The sequence below is a fragment of the Suillus subalutaceus genome, assembly GCF_016647625.1.
Source record: "Suillus subalutaceus strain FC151 chromosome Unknown DFJ58scaffold_21, whole genome shotgun sequence".
NCBI classification, from domain to species: Eukaryota; Fungi; Basidiomycota; class Agaricomycetes; order Boletales; family Suillaceae; genus Suillus; species Suillus subalutaceus.
The window spans coordinates 174090-192162 of NW_024540270.1; the positions used below are offsets into that span (position 1 = coordinate 174090).

Sequence of the window (18073 nt, forward strand, 5' to 3'; positions counted from 1 at the left end):
TTCATTGACTGACTACGCTACTGATGCAAACATGCATTGCGTGATAATACTAAACAGACAACACAGAAAGAAGAAAACGCGGAAGAGGGATGATGCACAGCAAAAAGGAATACAGGCAGCAGCGCCCGCCACAGGAATTCGGCGAAGGTGGAAGTAGTAAGGCATATAATGGGAACAACATGTCGGAGGAGCTTGATGAGCATCGGGGGAAGGAAAGCAGAGATGCCTATGCTGGCATATATACTAGCAGGCGGCGAGGGTATACCTTGAAGCGAACATATCAGAGGTGTCCTGGGGTCTTAAGCTTAAACTCTTGAAGGGTGTTCGCACTTTTTGCGGGGGTACTGCAAACTCATGGCGATTTCGCATAACGGGCTAGGTCTGAACTGAAATCAAGAAGTGCAGGACCGTGCCGTAGACAAGCGAAACTCATTGCTGCGAGTGCTTGCTTCTTCCATTCACACTTGAGGCTTTCCGCAGCACTGAATCGACTTCTGCCGATAACAGAGATGGCGGCCGCGGCCTCGACTGTCACTTAAAACGGAGTGTTCTTGCAAACCATCCTAATTCAAGCTGTAAATGAGCTGGTCAATGAGGGCCGGCGCTATTGGATAGGTATTTTAGGCGGCCAAAATTTCGCCCACAGGTGGACGTACCCACCTCCAGTCCAGTAGGCACAAACTAAGTAGACCTACGCTACCCGTTCCCTGGCATGTCATACAGCAACACATCAGGTACGGCGATAGATACGCAGAAGGGTTCGATTCCAGTACCAGTGTAAGAGTTTTCATCTTTCTCGCTTTTTAAACATTCAGCAAGATGTATCGTTTCAGATATCGTCATGCAGCACCCTCGGGACCATGGCCTTGGGTCAATTTCAATACCGACTTTTCATCTGCTGAGCCGCCATTTCGAAAAGGTGAACATGAATGGCGCGGATACCCGCAAGAACTTTTTGGCAACTGGAGTCCGATTCCAGTGGCACGAAGCGAGATGTTGACACAATGTACGCGCACCGTGAAACCGTGCGTCATATATGGCATTGACGTAACGGGCGACGGTCAATTCAAAATACGGGAGCAAGGGCTGCATCGCGTTGAGGTATCGGAAGAGAAAGAAAACGAATTCTGGTCGAAATTACAGGAGGAGGAAAGTATTGTTCTACCCCATCTCAACAAATTGATGAGTGATTATGACCACAATCAGGTCCGGAAGAACGTCCGCGTTCGAGCGTTATTCGTGGATAACTTGTCGGAATCCGTTTTGAAGATGTTGGGGACGAAGTTCGTACTCCGGCTTGGATGATGGTTTTCCGATTCGGCACTGGAATTTCCTTTTATAGGTATAACATAGAGGCATTCTTCTTTTCATCCTCCACAAACTGGATTCCCTCGCGATACCGGGAAGAGGTTCGACATGGCGTGGGGGATCGTACGTCTGATGACTACCTTTTGGTTCAGCTGAGGTTGTTAATCTGTTGTTCCGGTAGATATCACAGTTATCCTTCCTTTTATTCGGACCACGGAGAAGAAAAAGAAGAGCAAAAGTTCGTCACTTGTTCGACAGTTGATCGCTTCTCATCACAAAACATACAGAATGTAATGAAAGGAAGAATACCATATATGTCATGGCACCCCTTAACCTACACGGTAATCCGTACTTGCTTTTACTACGGCTTTGTCTGAGTCCTTTCATAGGCGAACATGTCCTTCTCATCGACCTTCTGGCAGTCCATATGATCCGCGAGAAGAATTCCTCTACGATCATAACCTATCATCCTCCGCTGCGTGATCGCACTACCGCCGAGCGCTTATATCAGGTTATGGAGCGCGCAGGTGGAAGTGTTTACTGGAATAGAATATTCGCGGCATCTGAAGATCCAACCTTTTTCTTTCTGGTAATCCTATGGTATGCGCTGTATGCGTGGGATGAGACATTTGAAGTGCTGTATAACCGCATCAAGGATATGGTGTGTATGCAATCTGTTCGAGTTGTGGGTAAGGCTCATCATAATACATACCCAGGAGGTAATCTTAAATGGCTCCGACTTCACTGCTATGTCCGACCTCAACCATAGCCTCCACAGCCTTCAAGCGCACCTACTCCAGTACCAAGCCCTCCTTCATGATTTCGAGAAATCGGTCGCATTTGTACTGGAGACTCCAAACCCTGCAATGGAAGATTCAGAAAATAGGGCAACTACAGAAGAGCTGATGCAACGAGAATGCAAGAACCTCCTTTCTGAAGTCGACAGGTTGCACAGGAGATGTTCGATGTTCATCAGTCGTTTAAAGAATGCCATAGATTTGGCATTCGCGACTGTAAACATCGAGGACAGTCGTCACACGCACAGGATAACTATGGCAACCCTTCGAGACTCTGCTGCAATGAAACTGGTGCGCTGGCAGTTACACATGCACCGACAGAGCTCACGCCTTCTGCAGATATCATACCTGACCATGGTCTTCTTGCCCGCCAGTTTAACTGCTGTATGTGTTTGAATGTACAACACGAAGAAGCGCTCACTGATTGAACAGTCGGTCTTTGGGATGAACGTGCGCGAAATTTATCCCGGCACCCTAGAAACGATCGCGCGCTATGTTTGGGTGACTTTGACGCTGATTCTTGTCACGACATGGACCGTTATCGCTTTACAACCATACAGCACAATTCACCAGCCTGGAGCTAGTAGGTGGCAGAGGGCTGCTTGGCTGCATTTTTCCTCCCCCATATAATTATTGAGTCCACCAAGCCCTTCTGGATCAAAGGCAAGAAGACCTCGCCGCAAGAAAACAATACCTCCTCTGGTCCAATTCGCGGGAGAGGAGGTAATTCTTCTACGTTGATATTCGACGACGCAATGTTTGAAGAGGATGTGGTTGGTGGTTGATTTTCCATGTAGTAAGTGTCTACGGATATGATTGCACTTTAGAAAGTGAAGGGCCTGGTTTACAATCCACTTGTAGATTACAACAAGGTAGAACACACTGCACGGACTCGTGCATAATACATACACCAGTAAGATCCCGGTATCATTCATGTGCCCCAGTTTACACATAATCCAGTCTCTCTTTCGCCTCTTCACATTTGACATCCCAATGAGATAACGATCTCCCTTCATCTGAATCTGCAGAGAAGAGAGTGATTCACCGACCTGTGGGTTTGTTAGTCAACAAATCGCTGCAATGTTGCACTCCTTACTGCTTGATGCTATAGTCCACGGCACGTCTTCTTCGCAGCCCATCAAGTTGTGCCTCCTGCGCACCGCGTGCGTGTTCCATCACCAAGCACCTGGTCCAAGCTATGTCGTTTGTGTCGATGCCTGCTCACTAGCTTGCGAATCAACGAATTAGGTGATGTATACACCGCAGGATATTCCCAAAAGTATGTATAACCAACTTGCGGCTCTCCCGCAGGCATATCTACGGACGTTGAGGCACACAGTCCTTCTCTGTCCAAAACCGACTGTCATGTAGCAACAAAAAGGAGGCCAGCGTATGCTCATTCTGCCTAACCTGGATATACTGTATATATGTTTCAACACCAGACTTGCCGATCGTGGCACGGGGGTCTCCTTCGCCTCATGATCAAGCCATGGATATATTTATTGAACAAGCTGATGCCGGACGTAGGCAAATATTTTTCCTTTCATTCACGTGTGTCACTCACAGAGCTTTGGCCTGGAACACAATGAATTACTATCGTGATCATGTCCACGAAATCCTTTCGTTCGGTGTCTCTGTTTCACCAGTTATCCAGGAGATCTTAAGACTGCACCATCTTGACCAGCACGCAGTTCACGGACGTTGCGAACTTGTGACCTTCAAAATATAAAGTATAAGATTTGTCTAAATTTACGTTGGACTGTCGAAAGTAATCCAACGTCCGTCGGAACTTTCTGCGTGGAGTCATGCAGTCGTGCATGTTGCGTTGCTTAAGCCTTGACCCAGGTCATCGAGTGTCGGATTTATCCTGACACCATCTCGTACTGGGACTTCCACAACGTATACGGGTCTGTTTGGCGCCAGTCTGGAACAAATGTCAGTTTTCACGCGAGAAAATGACTCAGATGATGTCTCGCTTTGGTCACAAGGCTTCAGGAATCAGGATGTCAAGGTGACATCGAACCAATGCAGTCAGAGAGCGAGCATAGCGTCGTGCACAGATTCCTCCAGTGTATGGAAAGCAGACATGGTGCTAGGGATGTTCATCTGGTTGCAGGAAACCCGACGCTGTTCCCACGGGTTTGATCTCGGGCGGGCGGGTGGCGGCGGCAGTCAAGGGAGGGAAGGCATAAAGCACATTGTCAAAATAAGTTGAGGATGAAAGCCCATTCTTCAGGTCTAACCACGTCGACAATGTAGGTAGATCCGGGTCCTGCTCCGAAAGCAATTCGTAATCAATAAATCTCGAAGAAACAAAAAATAGATCTGATCTGTAGAAGTTCCTCAATATTCAATAACGGGATTGGACCACCATGGAGGTAAAATGATTCGGATACGGGGAATCGAACCCCGAGCAACCGCGCACCCTGCGATGAGAGGCGGATATGTTACCTTTACACCATATCCGACTGACAGAGCTGTGCGTACAGTATTACAAGCTTGCTCAGTGTCAGTAGGCTTATTCAACAACTCCTTGACGAAATGGAGGTCGCCTGCGAAGGTTGCCTTGAGCATATAATATCATTACACCTCGATCTATGCACTACACCTAATAACAAGTCTCACTCTCACGTAATCGTCCGCTCATGGCAACCTTTTCCACCTAGAATTCTTTGTGGTGGCGAGATACACTTCAGATCCAGGGCCACGGTCCATCCAAGCAGATACTTGCTTGGGCATCAAATTTGTCACCTGGCGTAGTCGTTAGACGAGACTCCTACTCCTCTGAAAAACACATCACTCACGAGGAACTTCTGGCCCAATTTAAACTCTCCTGCTTGGGATCCTTCAGCAATCGACAAGTTGAGTACATCCCAGACGGTTAGCTGGGCTTTGCGACCATTGTCACCACCTCGTGTGGGTGTATATGCATCCTTCACGATGATAACACGGAAACTGCGTACTTCCCGAGGGGGACATTTGTCCTGGGGAAGCGCTCAGTAAAAACAACTTTATGCAAATGTCAAACTTACTAGTAATTCTCGCTCGATATCTCCCGCGACAGCTTCACGATCCCGGAGAAGCTTCTCTCTGATGTGTACAGCAAGACTGCCTGCTTCAAGGCGGCTGAGCCGTGAGAGTATCACTTGGGCTTGATGACGGTCACTCTCTTCCAAGGATTCGTATAAATCGTCAAGGTTGTCCGGCATTTCTAAAATGGAGCATGAGCAACACACAACCTTGTTCACGACCTTCTCACCTTCGTTTTTGACACTGAAGCCCGGACCCACACGTTGTTCAAGCCTATCTGCAAACCTCATCATCAACGCCGCTCGTCTTTCAAGATCTGACCAAATCTTTGAGGCAGCGAGTTCGCGCTTCCTCTGATATAGAATGTAAGCGCTGGACTTGGTGCAGAGCCCTTCATCTCACCTTCCATTTTTCACTCAAGGCATTTTCATCCTTCGCACTGCGGGGACCCTCCATCCGCTTTCCATTTTCGTCCTCGAAGAATTCAATATATGCGATGGGATGAATCTTTGAACTAGAGTCAGCTATATCTGGGTGTTACACACTCATCCTACCTTGATAACTTCGACAGCTGCAACGGCCACATTGCCACCGTCCGCCGTGAGGCTGTTGAACGTCGCAATGAATGGACTTCGCTGGAAGCCAAGCTTTGCGTGCCAGGGGGCCATATGAGACGAGTTACCTGTCAGCACCAGGACATTCGAATCATATGCCTCGAGGACTTCTTGTCCATCTTTGCGCTCTGCAGAGAGCTGCACGGAAAGTCGATTAATATCACGATGTGGGGTAATTCCAGTCTCTTACCTTGGTTCCAGTAACAGCGATTTTCCTCCCGATCTTGATATGACCCTTACGGATGGCTCTTGCAAGTGGCTTATCGACCCTCGCACGCAGTCTGTACCATCCGTCTGTCACCTCTAACTCAGGATGTGGAGGAATGGGAAAACCGTCGTCAGTCTCTCCAGCTGGTGACCAAGTCACATTTGACACGCAGAGGACCATCGGGGATGCAGCAGGTGCATCTCTTGTGGTAACCAGTCGTAATGGTGGTCGTGTTGATCCGTTCAAGTCTCGTTCGTATCTGCGCCAGTGGTTGGTCAGGGAAGAAACGGATAGGTAGACGGCACAAACCTGTACAGTAGCTGGCGGATCACTTCAGGCCAGCACCATCGTTTGCGATCGGGATCAGACTCTGCTTCTGGTTCGAGTGAGACCATTCCAGCAAGCTTCCAGAGGATAAGCGGCCAATGGTTATTGACCCATTCCTGTGTGGCCAACGAACATCCTCTTGCGTGGAGTTCTTCTAGAGCAGCAGTAGGTCCGAGAGGCTTTGCGTCCGAGGGCTGAACACCTTCGTTTGGAGTAGTAGATGGCGTATAAAACGAGTAAAAGAGAGCAGTAGCTGGCGTTATCTGGGATAGTTCTGTGACATTTCTATGTGGAAGCGTGTTAGGAATCCAGTGTTGCAGCTGAACTGACTGACTGACATTCCCTGATCCTCAAGCTCTGCAGTTGTGTAGGCCTGAGGTGTAAGACCAGAACTGGCAAGTGACGTCCTTCCTGCAGGAGGGACTGTAACAAGAGTGATAAGTTGACCGGTGGATCACTGCAGTGAAACACCTACTAAGGTTGAATACTTTGCCTGTACCCTTTTCGGGAGCTGTCTTTATTGGTCTAGGAGACTGGGTTGCTGAGGGCGGATACATAGGTCGTTGTAAGCTGGGACTTGGGGCAGCAGACGACGGTGTGGCTGATACCGCATTGTTCAATTCTGGAGGTTTGACGCCTGGTTTGAAAGGTGTCACGAACTTGTTCTTGACTAGACCACCACGTAAATTTCGCGGCGTAAGACCCAGCGGTCGAAATGCGCCCCCATGATTAACCGATACCGGGGGACGGACAGGCGTTCCTGGTGCAGCGGCACTAGATGGAGTCATATGAGAAGATGCGGACGCAAAGCCCTGACGATGAGGGTTGAGGGGAGAGTGGACATATGTAGAACTGGCTATCCCCGCGATAGACTGTCGTGATGGTACGGAGGTGATCAAAGGAGATTTGAACGGTTTCTGCTTTCCCTTGAAGTCACTGATACCAAGTGTTGGTGCGCCAAGTGTCGATCGTGCTCCAGCTTCAAATGACTTGCGAGTAGCCATTGCAGGAGTCGGCGTATCTGGGACTTGAGGCGACAAGGAATTGTGCACTGCACCCAGAATGGTGCGCTGGGGCGAGGGTGGTTGTGCCGAGGAAGGGGGCACAAACCCTCCAGAATGTTGGGAGGAACTCGAATCATCGACCTCTCCCTGCCACAGCTTGATCTTTTCCTCGGCCTTCCGTAATGCAGCGGTTGATGGGATGATAAGTTTTCCTTTCCCGACGGACTTAAAACCTATAGGTGTGAGGTGACTGTCAGTTGCCTCAGGGACATTCTCTTTGGTTTTGTCGAGGCGAGACGCAGCAGATTGAAAGCCTACAAAACTTGCAGGAGGAGCCGAAGTAAACCACGAAGAGTAATCGACTTCAGGGTGTACCTCGGGTGAAGGTGAACGGTGTGAGTCATCCACATTCTGGATGGGCAAAGCCGATGCAGACTTGAAGCCTACTGGAGGGAGAACGGCAGATGCTTTGGTAAAAGATGGATATACGGCTTGTTTCAGGGCATTCGAATCAGAAAATGGGTCAGAAACGAAAGGATTGTTGTCGCCTTGAGAAGCTGTGTCCTGTGAAGAAAGTAGGTCCTGATCGGACGAAGTGCTACGATCTCCAGCTTCGCCAGAGCTGAGCCTGGTGTTCGAGTTTGTTGGTAGGGGTATTTTGTGAAGTGGAGGAGCTGGCTGAGAGAGGCGTGCCTCTATGGCATCGAAAGCGCTTATATCGTCTTGACTCAGGTCATCGACTTGTTCATCATAGGTCGGAGAAGACATTCTCATTTTCTTCCTAGGCGGACTAGGAGAGGAATCTACAAAGTCGCATGTCAAACCTAAACCGAAGATCCCTTGAAGTGTCTCACCTAAATTATACATCTTTTGTTACAGTTACAAAGTCGTTTGGATGTTTGTGTCAAGAGCCACATCTACGCGACGCGTCTTAAAATCTGATCACGTGTGGCATTACATCAGCCTAAGCGGAATATGCGTTCCACAGCTGTGGACCTACTGGCACTAGTGAAGAAGACTTTGACTTGCTGGTATGATCTAACATTGTTTTGATGCCGGGTTATGGTTTTAGAGTCTCCGTAGAATTTTGAACAATAAAATTTATTTCATTGAGATTGGTCTCGGCCGGCCTATTAGTACGCCCATAGTCGAAACGCAAATATAATATATAGATCATCTTCTTCTATTAAACGCCAGTGTAGTCCATGACCTTCCGTACATTCCGTCTTGTTTGAAAATTTGTTGTTAATCACTGGCAATCTGGTCTGGCCAAACAAAAAGCCCTCAGCTAACCTCCACGCACTCAAAACATTGCTTTCCTAAAGTTCTTCATACCTTGTATCCCTCGCCGACCGCGCAGGTCCACTAGCACGACGTCTGGGGATCAAATACCTATGAACGGTACAAACATCCTTCCCAGTCAGAATGCAATAGGTTCGCGGCCAGCCAAACCTCCTCCAACGGGTCTCGCTCCTTCTGCGCCTTCCGTCGCGCCTCCGCTTCTTCCTAATCATCCGAATTCACCCAGTCCAAATCGAACTCTACCACCTCATTCCAATAACGCCGTTGTTAATGGGAATTATACACACAATCAGAAAGGAAAGAAAAAGAATGATACGCCTGTCGATCCTGCTGCCATGTACGAGTCTCTGAAGAGCAGGATCGCAGCTCTGGAAGAGGAGGAGGTGCTCGAGGAGGAGGAGGAGAAGATATTTGGTGCGTGTGTCCTGCCTCTCAAATTGATACATCACTCATGCGTACATCAGCCGAGGAGGCTGTAAAGTCGGTGAAAGGCATGGAGGAGAATGCAGTTCATGCCAAGTACATTGAACTCGTGCGTTATCATTCCCATGTCCGATATGTGCATTTCTGAATCACGGAACTGCAGTTCGCAGAACTAAAGCGATTAGAACGCGACCATGCAAAGGAAAAACAGAAATTGGTCAAGGACAAGGATTCTGGTACGTCTGATTGACCCATTCCGTTCTAAAATACTCATACCCCACTATATTCATCAAGCAAAGAGTCAACTGACGAAGGCTAACCAGACTAAAGTTAAAATGGAGAATTTGGCACGCGAGCTCCAAAAGGTTAGCAGACTCATGACCTGTTTCTATTTTCCTAACCGACTTTCGTGCAGGACAACAAAAGACTACGGGTATGCATGACTGCGAAACGAGGTTCATCCACTATGCTTACACCGGCCTAGGAGGACAGTAAACGTCTAGCACAATGCATAGAAGAGGCACAAGAAGAGGTTTGTGTTACTTCTTCCGCTAGTAGCTTCACCGACGCTGCCTCCAGATAATGCAAATGAAATCCGACATGGCAAAACGAGTGGACAAAGCCAAAACGCAAGACGTCAAATATCGCGAAATGCCTGACATTGTTGTGAAAGTAGTCTGCCGATATCGAGCCGAGCTCTTCTTCAAAATCTCACGCAAGACCAAGTTCTCCCGACTGTTCAATGCGTGGACGGACAGAATGGAGGTGACAGGCGGGAAGAAGGACGAGGGAAAAACATCGGTGAGCGGGAAGCAGATGAATGGCAGTGCCAAGTCGGAAGCCGCCAGCACGCACACCGTCGGATCCAATGCGTCATCTTCCATGCAATTCATTTTCTCCCACAATGGTCGGACAATAGATGCAGACCAGACACCAGAAGAGCAGGGAGTAGAAGACGGAGATGAGATTCTTGCTGTAGAGCTCATGGACCTTACCGAAGGACCTGGGCTGGATGACTGGGTGAGTGATGATACGAATCGTGTTGGAAACTGAGGGCAAGAGATGTACTATACAGGATGACCTGCCAGAATCTCGTCGTCAGCGCCTCAGGAAGAACTGGACGGATGATCCACAAGAGTGGGCTCCCTCGCTCTCTTGATTCGCTCAACTGACACTGTGATTAGCGCTCGGCGGTCATTAGAAGATATCTTCGATGGCGTGTGCGTATTCCATCATTAAGAATACTTACCCACTTAACTGCGACTATAGCGTACGAGAACGACTGAAGGAAGTTCTCCGACAGTATGAGCTTCGGGAACGACATTTTGAATGTGTTATCCGTTCAAAAGAACTAGAGGTTCTCCTATCTCGCGCTCGAGCAGCCGAGCAGAAGCAACTGGCTGAGGGGGAGAAATCCCGTGCCGACAGAGTGGACGACGAGGTAATTCAAATTCCATTTATAATTACAGTACATTCCCCTCAACTTTTCTCGACATCAATCCAGAATCAGAATCTCCGAAAGGAGTTGGAAGATGCGCAGAACGGACAAACAATGTTGATCGATAAGCTCATTACCTGCTGCAAGGAGGTGTGTGCATCTATGCCATGCAGCAGTGCGTCTTCGATTTGACGTACCGATACAGCCAAATGCCGAGCGGACCCAACGCCTATTCGCTTCTCTTCGAGATGAGTTGGAAAAGCGGGGAGCCAAACTTGCAGATGGCGGCCCTGTAGGAGGTTGAACGTCATTATATTTATTGTTGTTCAGCTCGTTTCCTAGGGGCAGCGAATCACTACTGATATCAAATGATCGGGTGTACAAGTAAGGTGTATTGATTGAAAAACCGAAAGATGTCCATGTACCGATGCGAAAGAGTAGTCGTACAAAAAAGTCCACGGCATCTCATCTTATCCAAACTCGATTAGAGGTCCATGAAGATATACTATACCGACTAGAGAAGGGCATCGAGCTCCTCGGGGTTTTCAACGTAACCCGACCTGGTGAAGGTCTTGCCCTTCACAAACTCCAGGCCCTCGCCAGCATAGCTGACACATGGCGAGAGTTCGATCTCTACACCATCCTTGACCTGGGCACCAGCCCTCTCCAGGAACCGTTTGTGCTGCGCGAGCAGGTCGCGGCGACTAGTCTCTGGGTCATCTGCACCAGTCCCAGGCGCGTTTTTGAGCGGACTGAACTCCTCATTACGAGCAACTTCCAAAACTGCAAAGCGTTTCGTGAAGGGGAAGACGTCAAACACAAACAGCTCCAGCTTCATGCCATTAGGTTTGCTCGGCTTCACTGCTTCCCCAGTCTTGAGATCAACTGTGGGAATCTTCTTGCGAGCGATGTGGAATGCAAGGTCATCTTCAAACGATTCGACAGATTTGAGATAGCTTGTTGTGTAGAAGTGGTTGGCGATGTTGGCGGCATTGAAAGCTAGCTCTCCGGTTTTGGAGTTACGAAGTTCAGCTTGTTCCTTGGAGATCTCTGAGTACTCGACAACGCTGAACTTTTCTCCCCTACGAGCGACAACACCAACCGACTCCGAAGGAGAGGCCTTGGGAACCACTTTGGCAGCACAGTCAGCCTGCTTGGATATGCAGTAGCCGAGGAAAACGGGGTCGGCAACTTTGACAAGGCAGTTGTCGACGCAGTATGCATGAACGTATAGGACTCCGCGATCAGTCAAGTCGGAAAGAACCGTTGAATTGTTAGACTTGGATAGAGGTGCGCGTGTAGCGGCATACAGCCCGCCGTTACCGTCAGGAGCGACCGCAACACGTGATGTGCTCTCGAGCATGATCTTGCCCTCTGCAGTCAAGCATGGGAGAGTGCCTGAAGACGCCGATCAACATAAATGAGGTACAAGGAATAAATATTGTTACCTTGTTCGAAGAAGACGACATTCTTTGAATTCAATCCGAAGAACTTGTTCTTCGTGAAGAATGCCTCGGTCTCACGACGCGTCGGACCGCTGGTCATGACATACCACGGCATAACAACTGAACCTGCAGGTTTGTTGCATTCCTTCTCAGCAACAACTTGAAGGCGAGCAATACGCTCAGCCTGGTACTGGAAGAGACTTTTGTGTGAAGGCAAGCCGATGTCATAACAGCCCTTGGGCGCTGAACTGCCCAGACGGGTACCTTGGCCGCCCGCCATAAGGAGGACGCCCACCTCCCCACGTGCGATTGCCTGAAGACCCTCACTACGCCATCTCTTCTCGCTCGCAGGATCATTAACGATAGACTCACACGCCCCAACGGGAAGGGGTTCAATAGGCTCGGGGTCAGCTGCTTCTTTCTCAGAGGCGATAGCCTTCTTGTAGATCCTGTTCACGCGATTGACGTCAAGGTTTTCGAGTTGGCGGGAGAGGGATTCGCGTTCCGATTCTTCAAGGGTTGACCAGAAAGTGAATAGATGGTCATGACCAGCAGTCTGGTATCTGTCGCGGACATTACCAACGGCCATTCTGATCTAAGCGATGTATGAAACTTTTTGAGATGAAGGATCAGAAGATGTTGAACTGAAAGAAGGACGTGGGGCTAGAGCTGGACAGGAAGACTTGCTATTTATTACAGATGAGTAGCAATTCCGGTACTAGCCGTTTGTTCTTGCCACCGTGAAACTGCCTTCGTGGTTGCCAAGCCCAAATATTGTGCCCACAGCCTTTCCAACATAGCCCTGGTGACAATCCTTTTACTTCCCCTGAGTCAAATGGTGGTGATCACTGATCAGCGCTTTACTCGTTGACGAGCTCATCCTCTCACTGGCACATCGTAGGTGCTTTCATTGTTCCGTAACCGACGTACATAATATGACGCATATACTATAGGATTAAGTATAGCCTAGCGCGCGTGCGCCCATCTATGTTTATTCAAATCTATTGTAAGTCTAGAATAAAATTAGCTAAACGAAGCGCATCGATGGCAACGTTGACGATGATTGCGTGGAGTGACTTCCGTTGTTCGGCCAATTCAAGGATGCGCAAAAATGATTGCGGTACACCACGATGATGTGACTTTCTGATCGACCATGCACAACTTGAATGCACGTGCCATTGTGGGGGCAATTTCTGAATTTCACGTCAACGATGTGTCAATTTCGGCACGTGAAGGGAGCTAGAACTCCCCTGCGGTTCAAGTATGTAATTCTTTTTTATGTGAGTGCCTTCTCGCAACCAGCGAATATATAATCCCTTGCTCACTTCAAACTTGACCAGTGTCCATCGACATATATACAAGTCTTCAATTGAATATATGTCAACATGGATCATCATCGATGCGACCGCGTCAGCGTCTACGGATTAGATTTTCAAGGTTGATCCATTTCTATCGATCTTCCTGAACCGATTTCATTCGGATCACAAGCGAAGGTGACAATATTACTAGTGCAAGTGATTCCTCATATAAAAGTTTTAAAGGCGGGCTTCATAATATAGCACCCACGTTTATCCCTCACCCCAGCTGCGAGGATAACATGCCACTGCTGAATCGCTTGTTTAGTCTTGCCGTGCTTGGGATTTCCGCAGTTCCATCCGTGCTGTCCTTCCAGCCGGGCTTTGACTATGGTTCCGAAAAAGTACGAGGTGTCAATCTTGGCGGCTGGCTTGTCCTAGAGGTAAAGAACCCATACGCATTGTGATACTTTCTTTTAATTTGTATCCAGCCTTGGATCACTCCAAGTATATTCGAGAACACTGGCAACGATGATATTGTCGATGAGTGGACCTTCGGCGAGTACCAGGACTACGACACCGCACTGGCGGTTTTACAAGACCATTGGAACTCTTGGATCACCGAAGATGACTTTGAAGCCATTGCAGCAGCTGGGTATGGTCTAATCAATGCTCATCGAATTCCCTCTGAAATATTCTACAGCTTGAACCATGTTCGTCTCCCCATCGGTTACTGGGCATTTGCGGTCGGTTCAGGAGAACCGTACATAACTGGTCAGCAAGAATATTTGAAGAAGGCCATTACCTGGGCGGCGAACCACGACCTCAAGCTCATCATCGACCTGCATGGTGCCCCTGGCAGTCAGAACGGGTGAATCCAACAGTAATAACATCTCGACATCACGTGTCGTGCTAATATTTCCTCTCGCAGTTTTGATAATTCTGGTCATAGAATGTCGTATCCAACATGGCAGTCTAACCAGACCAACATCGATAGGACAGATGACATTATCAAGACCATTATTTCTATGGTCGATTCGGAGTACGAAACAGTGCCTATCATCGCACCATTGAATGAGTAAGTTCCCTTCCATCCTGGTTTACTCTCAGCTGGCTTAATGAGTCATAGACCTGCAGGATATGACGGTGACGAAATGCTCGAAGTCGTGAAGCAATATTGGTATGACTCGTATGGGAACATCAGGCAAGGACTTGGCCCTCGTCCTAATTTCATTCAATAACAACCGGAATTTATAGATATCCTTACAATTCATCTACAGAAAGTAATACTGTTGAACTCATTCATGACGCGTTCCAAAGTCTCAGTTATTGGGATGGCTTTATGGTTGACGGATACGACGGCGTCGCAATGGACACTCACATCTACCAGATGTTTTCAGACGAGGTATGCACCCTTTCTTCCATGACGCAACAACGTATTAACGATGTGAACAGGAAGTTGCCTACAACTATTCTCAGCACATCACAGAGGCGTGCAGTTATGGGTCTAGCCTCGCCGACTTTGACCTGTGGATAATTGTTGGTGAATGGACCCCTGCATCCACAGACTGCGCGAAATGGTTGAATGGTCGCGGCACTGGATCACGCTATGACGGAACCTATTCAGGCTCGACCTACGTCGGCAGCTGTACGGGCAAAACAGGCAATGCTACGTCCTTTAGCTCAGATTACAAGACCTTCATGCGCCAATACTGGGAAGCTCAGGTCATCACCTACGAGAAAGGTAGTGGATGGATTCAATGGACCTGGAAGGCTGAGAATGCGGATGATTGGACTTACCAGGCTGGGTTGAAGTATGGATGGATACCACAGGACCCAACTGACTTGGAATACCCGGACATTTGCGATTGAAAAACGGCAGCAACGCCAGACAATTTATTAGCGCGGATTCATGATGTCAACCTGCATATACCAGCATATATACCCGTACTTTTTGTCTCGTTTAATCGATCTTTCGTTTGACAACATTAATCTGCGGTGTTAGCCTTGGGGACTAGATGTTTTAGGAAGTGGAGACAACTTCCCGCAAGCGCTTGCCCAGGAACTGCTTGTTTCTGTCGAGACTACTAAATTGTGATGTAATAGGCTCGCCTTGACCCCATAAGTGAATTCATAAACTTCAACAAGTTCGAGCACAACTCCGCACTCCATACTTCCATCCAGTGAACAGTCCATTCTTGGTCCACTCCGTAGAAGAACTGGATCGCGCCGAGACGGACCCTAGATCTGTTATCCTCTGTTGTGGCGTGCCTCCGCGGCGCCATCTCGACTCGGTGTTCATCTTTGGAGTTGACTGGACAATATTGCTGTGCTACAAGCTCCAGCAAAGCTCAGGGTGCATTTCTGCCAGATTCCAGTATGTAACAAATTAACAATCGGAGTCCATATGCTATATACTATGCGGCGCATCCCAATCGAGTTGCCCAGGAGGTCTGAGTGGCTTTTCTGCAATTTGTATTCTTCAAATCCCGGGACGATCCACATTGATCCATGAATGCATTCTCCATTCGATCACAATACCTCGCTTCTGATTGGCCTGATTGGTCTAGGAGTTCTGTTCCCTGTGCTCTGACCCGGGGATCCAAATCTATACCACCGGAACGGCAGCTGCAGTGGAGCCTCAGCTTGCGCACGAAAAAGTCCCTACCGACATGGTGCTGAACACGTGCGGAGGGGTGAAAGCACTTTGGCAGCCTTCTCTGCTTCCTGCCAGCTCCATCTAATAATTTCCGAGGTCGATGGAGCAGCCATAAAACCCTAATAAAATGCGGCTGGGCCTGGTTCGATGGATTGATGTCCACTAATTTTCCGATGCACTCTGCGTTTTTGGCCCTCGTCGGGCTGTCTCTACTTCACTCCGTGTCGTCTCAATTTTCTCCCGGTTTCCCTTATGGTTCTCAGAAGGTGCGAGGCGTCAGCCTTGGAGGTTGGCTCGTACTCGAGGTACGTGCAATAATGACGGACGACGGTCTTTACTGATAATTATGCTTGGACGTAGCCATGGATCACCCCCAGCATATTCGACAACACAGGAAATCCTAATATCATCGATGAATGGACATTTGGGCAATACTATGACCGTACTACTGCAGCAAACGTACTACAGAACCACTGGAACACCTGGATTACACAGAATGATTTTGCAAATATTGCTGCTGCCGGGTACGCGCTTGACCCCGCAAGCATACACATCATAATTGAATCGTGTCGGCATACTACAGATTGAACCATGTGAGACTGCCTATCGGGTACTGGGCCTTTGAAGTTGGCCCTGGTGAGCCATACATACAGGGCCAGCTGCCTTACCTTCAGAACGCTGTGCAATGGGCTGGCCAATACGGACTCATGTTGATCGTCGATCTTCATGGGGCTCCCGGAAGCCAAAACGGGCACGTACTAATTGTGTCTGGTGTCTCCTGAAAGCTCACGCAAAATTGTAGGTACGATAATTCTGGGCACAGCATGCCATACCCTACATGGCAGTCAAACCAAACGAATATTGCCCGGACAGACGCGATCATCAAACAGATTGCTTCCATGTTTGCTGGTCAGGCCAATGTTGTTCCTATCATCGCGCCCTTGAACGAGTGAGTGTACCTAAGAGAGCGTTCTTGAACGAATGTGACGTGCTTTTTTCAGGCCAGCTGGATATTACGGATCATCTGTTTCTAACACCTTTGAGACAATATTACTATGATTCTTATGGAAATATCAGGTAGAAATACCACCTCATTGTCTGCTCATAGAAGAGTGCTGATGCATCATGCAGGTATCCGTACGGCACATCGACGCAGAGCAATACTGTCGTTCTACTTCATGATGCTTTCCAGCCTCTGAGTTATTGGAACGGATTTGAGACCGCACCCGACTTCCAGGGCGTGGCGATGGATACGCACATCTACCAGGTGTTTTCCAACGCGGTATGTCCCCAAGATAGAGAGCCTTTTCCAATCCTCATACCGTACGTTTTCGTAGGATGTCCAAATGTCCTGGCAGAGCCATATCAATACTGCGTGTGGTACTCAATCCACTCTTTCCGATTTCGACCTTTGGCTTATGGTCGGTGAATGGTCACCTGCCATTACCGACTGTGCCACCTACCTCAACGGCAGGGGCAACGGGGCCCGTTACGATGGTTCCTACCCTGGTTCCACTTATGTCGGAAGTTGCACCGGGCTTACTGGGAGCGCATCTACTTTCAGCTCGAGCTATAAGACTTTCCTTCGTCAGTTCTGGGAAGCGCAGGTTATTTCCTACGAGAAATCAAACGGATGGTTGATGTGGACGTGGAAGACAGAGAGTGCAGATGAATGGTCATACCTGGCTGGATTACAAAACGGCTGGATACCCTGGTCTCCTACTGACCTCCAATACCCCACTATTTGCGGGTAGACGCACCTGCTTGTCGGCGAGCGTTTTCCGCAGACGTTGCGTACTGGATGTTGCCGATATCAGTTGTGGAATACTTGAACAAAACCTCCTTGACTCGATAGACTCAATAATAAATATCACGACTCACGAGTTGATCTGCCCATTACTAGGTGTATTCCTAACTTTCTTTAGTGGACACCAGAGTACGCAGATCGTGCAAATATGTACTTCAATGGAACTTTAATGAACCCTGGCCTGCGGTGGACAACGGGGGCAGGCTCATTGTGTGCTGTCAGGGTCTCTACGCATGGGTGATGGAAGCAATTAACTTGATTATGCACTATGTCGCTGCTGGAGATTTGTTTCCGGTGATTGAGGTAAATCACTGAGTTCGATGCTCGTGAGTGGTACTGTCATAGGTAAGCCATGAAGTCAGTACGATACCAAGCGTCAACCACACTGCTGCACACAAAGTTCTCATCAGGAGCGC

General features: G+C 48.5%; 6 protein-coding genes and 1 non-coding gene across 7 annotated transcripts; 4 read left to right on the top strand and 3 right to left on the bottom strand.

Moving 5' to 3' along the window:
- Positions 1–819: 819 nt before the first annotated feature.
- On the top strand, positions 820–2735 carry DFJ58DRAFT_724662 (uncharacterized protein; the record flags this gene model as incomplete). The annotated part of the gene is made up of 8 exons (XM_041385132.1): positions 820–1283; positions 1343–1431; positions 1490–1546; positions 1596–1649; positions 1698–1969; positions 2025–2396; positions 2445–2489; positions 2538–2735. The coding sequence occupies 8 exons, from the start codon at positions 820–822 to the stop codon at positions 2733–2735; spliced, it is 1551 nt and encodes a 516-aa protein (XP_041247141.1).
- Positions 2736–4492: 1757 nt separating this feature from the next.
- Positions 4493–4573, bottom strand: DFJ58DRAFT_t60. Its single transcript has one exon. It is a non-coding gene; the product is annotated as a tRNA-Glu (tRNA).
- A 6-nt stretch (positions 4574–4579) lies between these two features.
- Positions 4580–8313, bottom strand: DFJ58DRAFT_772458 (uncharacterized protein). Its single transcript, XM_041389225.1, has 12 exons — positions 8289–8313; positions 8143–8226; positions 6760–8091; positions 6623–6707; positions 6267–6569; positions 5940–6216; positions 5690–5887; positions 5538–5642; positions 5365–5488; positions 5138–5316; positions 4910–5089; positions 4580–4856 (listed from the first exon to the last, which is right to left on the bottom strand). The coding sequence occupies exons 2-12, from the start codon at positions 8153–8155 to the stop codon at positions 4749–4751; spliced, it is 2904 nt and encodes a 967-aa protein (XP_041247142.1). The 5' UTR covers positions 8156–8226; positions 8289–8313; the 3' UTR covers positions 4580–4748.
- A 369-nt stretch (positions 8314–8682) lies between these two features.
- On the top strand, positions 8683–10755 carry DFJ58DRAFT_655698 (uncharacterized protein; the record flags this gene model as incomplete). The annotated part of the gene is made up of 12 exons (XM_041381866.1): positions 8683–9004; positions 9055–9122; positions 9177–9249; positions 9308–9378; positions 9429–9446; positions 9498–9545; positions 9593–10033; positions 10074–10150; positions 10198–10233; positions 10283–10454; positions 10518–10605; positions 10628–10755. 12 exons carry the CDS (start codon positions 8683–8685, stop codon positions 10753–10755), a joined length of 1542 nt encoding a protein of 513 aa, XP_041247143.1.
- Positions 10756–10804: 49 nt separating this feature from the next.
- Positions 10805–12612, bottom strand: DFJ58DRAFT_195412 (nucleotide-diphospho-sugar transferase). The gene is made up of 2 exons (XM_041379177.1): positions 11900–12612; positions 10805–11849 (listed from the first exon to the last, which is right to left on the bottom strand). The coding sequence occupies exons 1-2, from the start codon at positions 12483–12485 to the stop codon at positions 10966–10968; spliced, it is 1470 nt and encodes a 489-aa protein (XP_041247144.1). The 5' UTR covers positions 12486–12612; the 3' UTR covers positions 10805–10965.
- An 881-nt stretch (positions 12613–13493) lies between these two features.
- DFJ58DRAFT_724666 (glycoside hydrolase family 5 protein) lies at positions 13494–15063 on the top strand (the record flags this gene model as incomplete). Its single annotated transcript, XM_041385133.1, has 7 exons — positions 13494–13634; positions 13683–13846; positions 13895–14062; positions 14123–14269; positions 14321–14380; positions 14449–14596; positions 14647–15063. 7 exons carry the CDS (start codon positions 13494–13496, stop codon positions 15061–15063), a joined length of 1245 nt encoding a protein of 414 aa, XP_041247145.1.
- Positions 15064–16023: 960 nt separating this feature from the next.
- On the top strand, positions 16024–17609 carry DFJ58DRAFT_866990 (glycoside hydrolase family 5 protein; the record flags this gene model as incomplete). The annotated part of the gene is made up of 6 exons (XM_041394196.1): positions 16024–16155; positions 16211–16374; positions 16434–16616; positions 16653–16799; positions 16982–17132; positions 17188–17609. 6 exons carry the CDS (start codon positions 16024–16026, stop codon positions 17602–17604), a joined length of 1194 nt encoding a protein of 397 aa, XP_041247146.1. The 3' UTR covers positions 17605–17609.
- Between the last annotated feature and the right edge of the window lie 464 nt (positions 17610–18073).

Coding starts and splice junctions, on each gene's coding strand:
- DFJ58DRAFT_195412 (XM_041379177.1), bottom strand. CDS start 12,485: ATGGCCGTTGGTAATGTCCGCGACAGATACCAGACTGCTGGTCATGAC. Junction 11,850..11,899: donor TGTCGTCTTCTTCGAACAAG/GTAACAATATTT, acceptor CGGCGTCTTCAG/GCACTCTCCCATGCTTGACT.
- DFJ58DRAFT_772458 (XM_041389225.1), bottom strand. Junction 6,708..6,759: donor AGGCAAAGTATTCAACCTTA/GTAGGTGTTTCA, acceptor CTCTTGTTACAG/TCCCTCCTGCAGGAAGGACG. Junction 6,570..6,622: donor GAGCTTGAGGATCAGGGAAT/GTCAGTCAGTCA, acceptor GCTTCCACATAG/AAATGTCACAGAACTATCCC.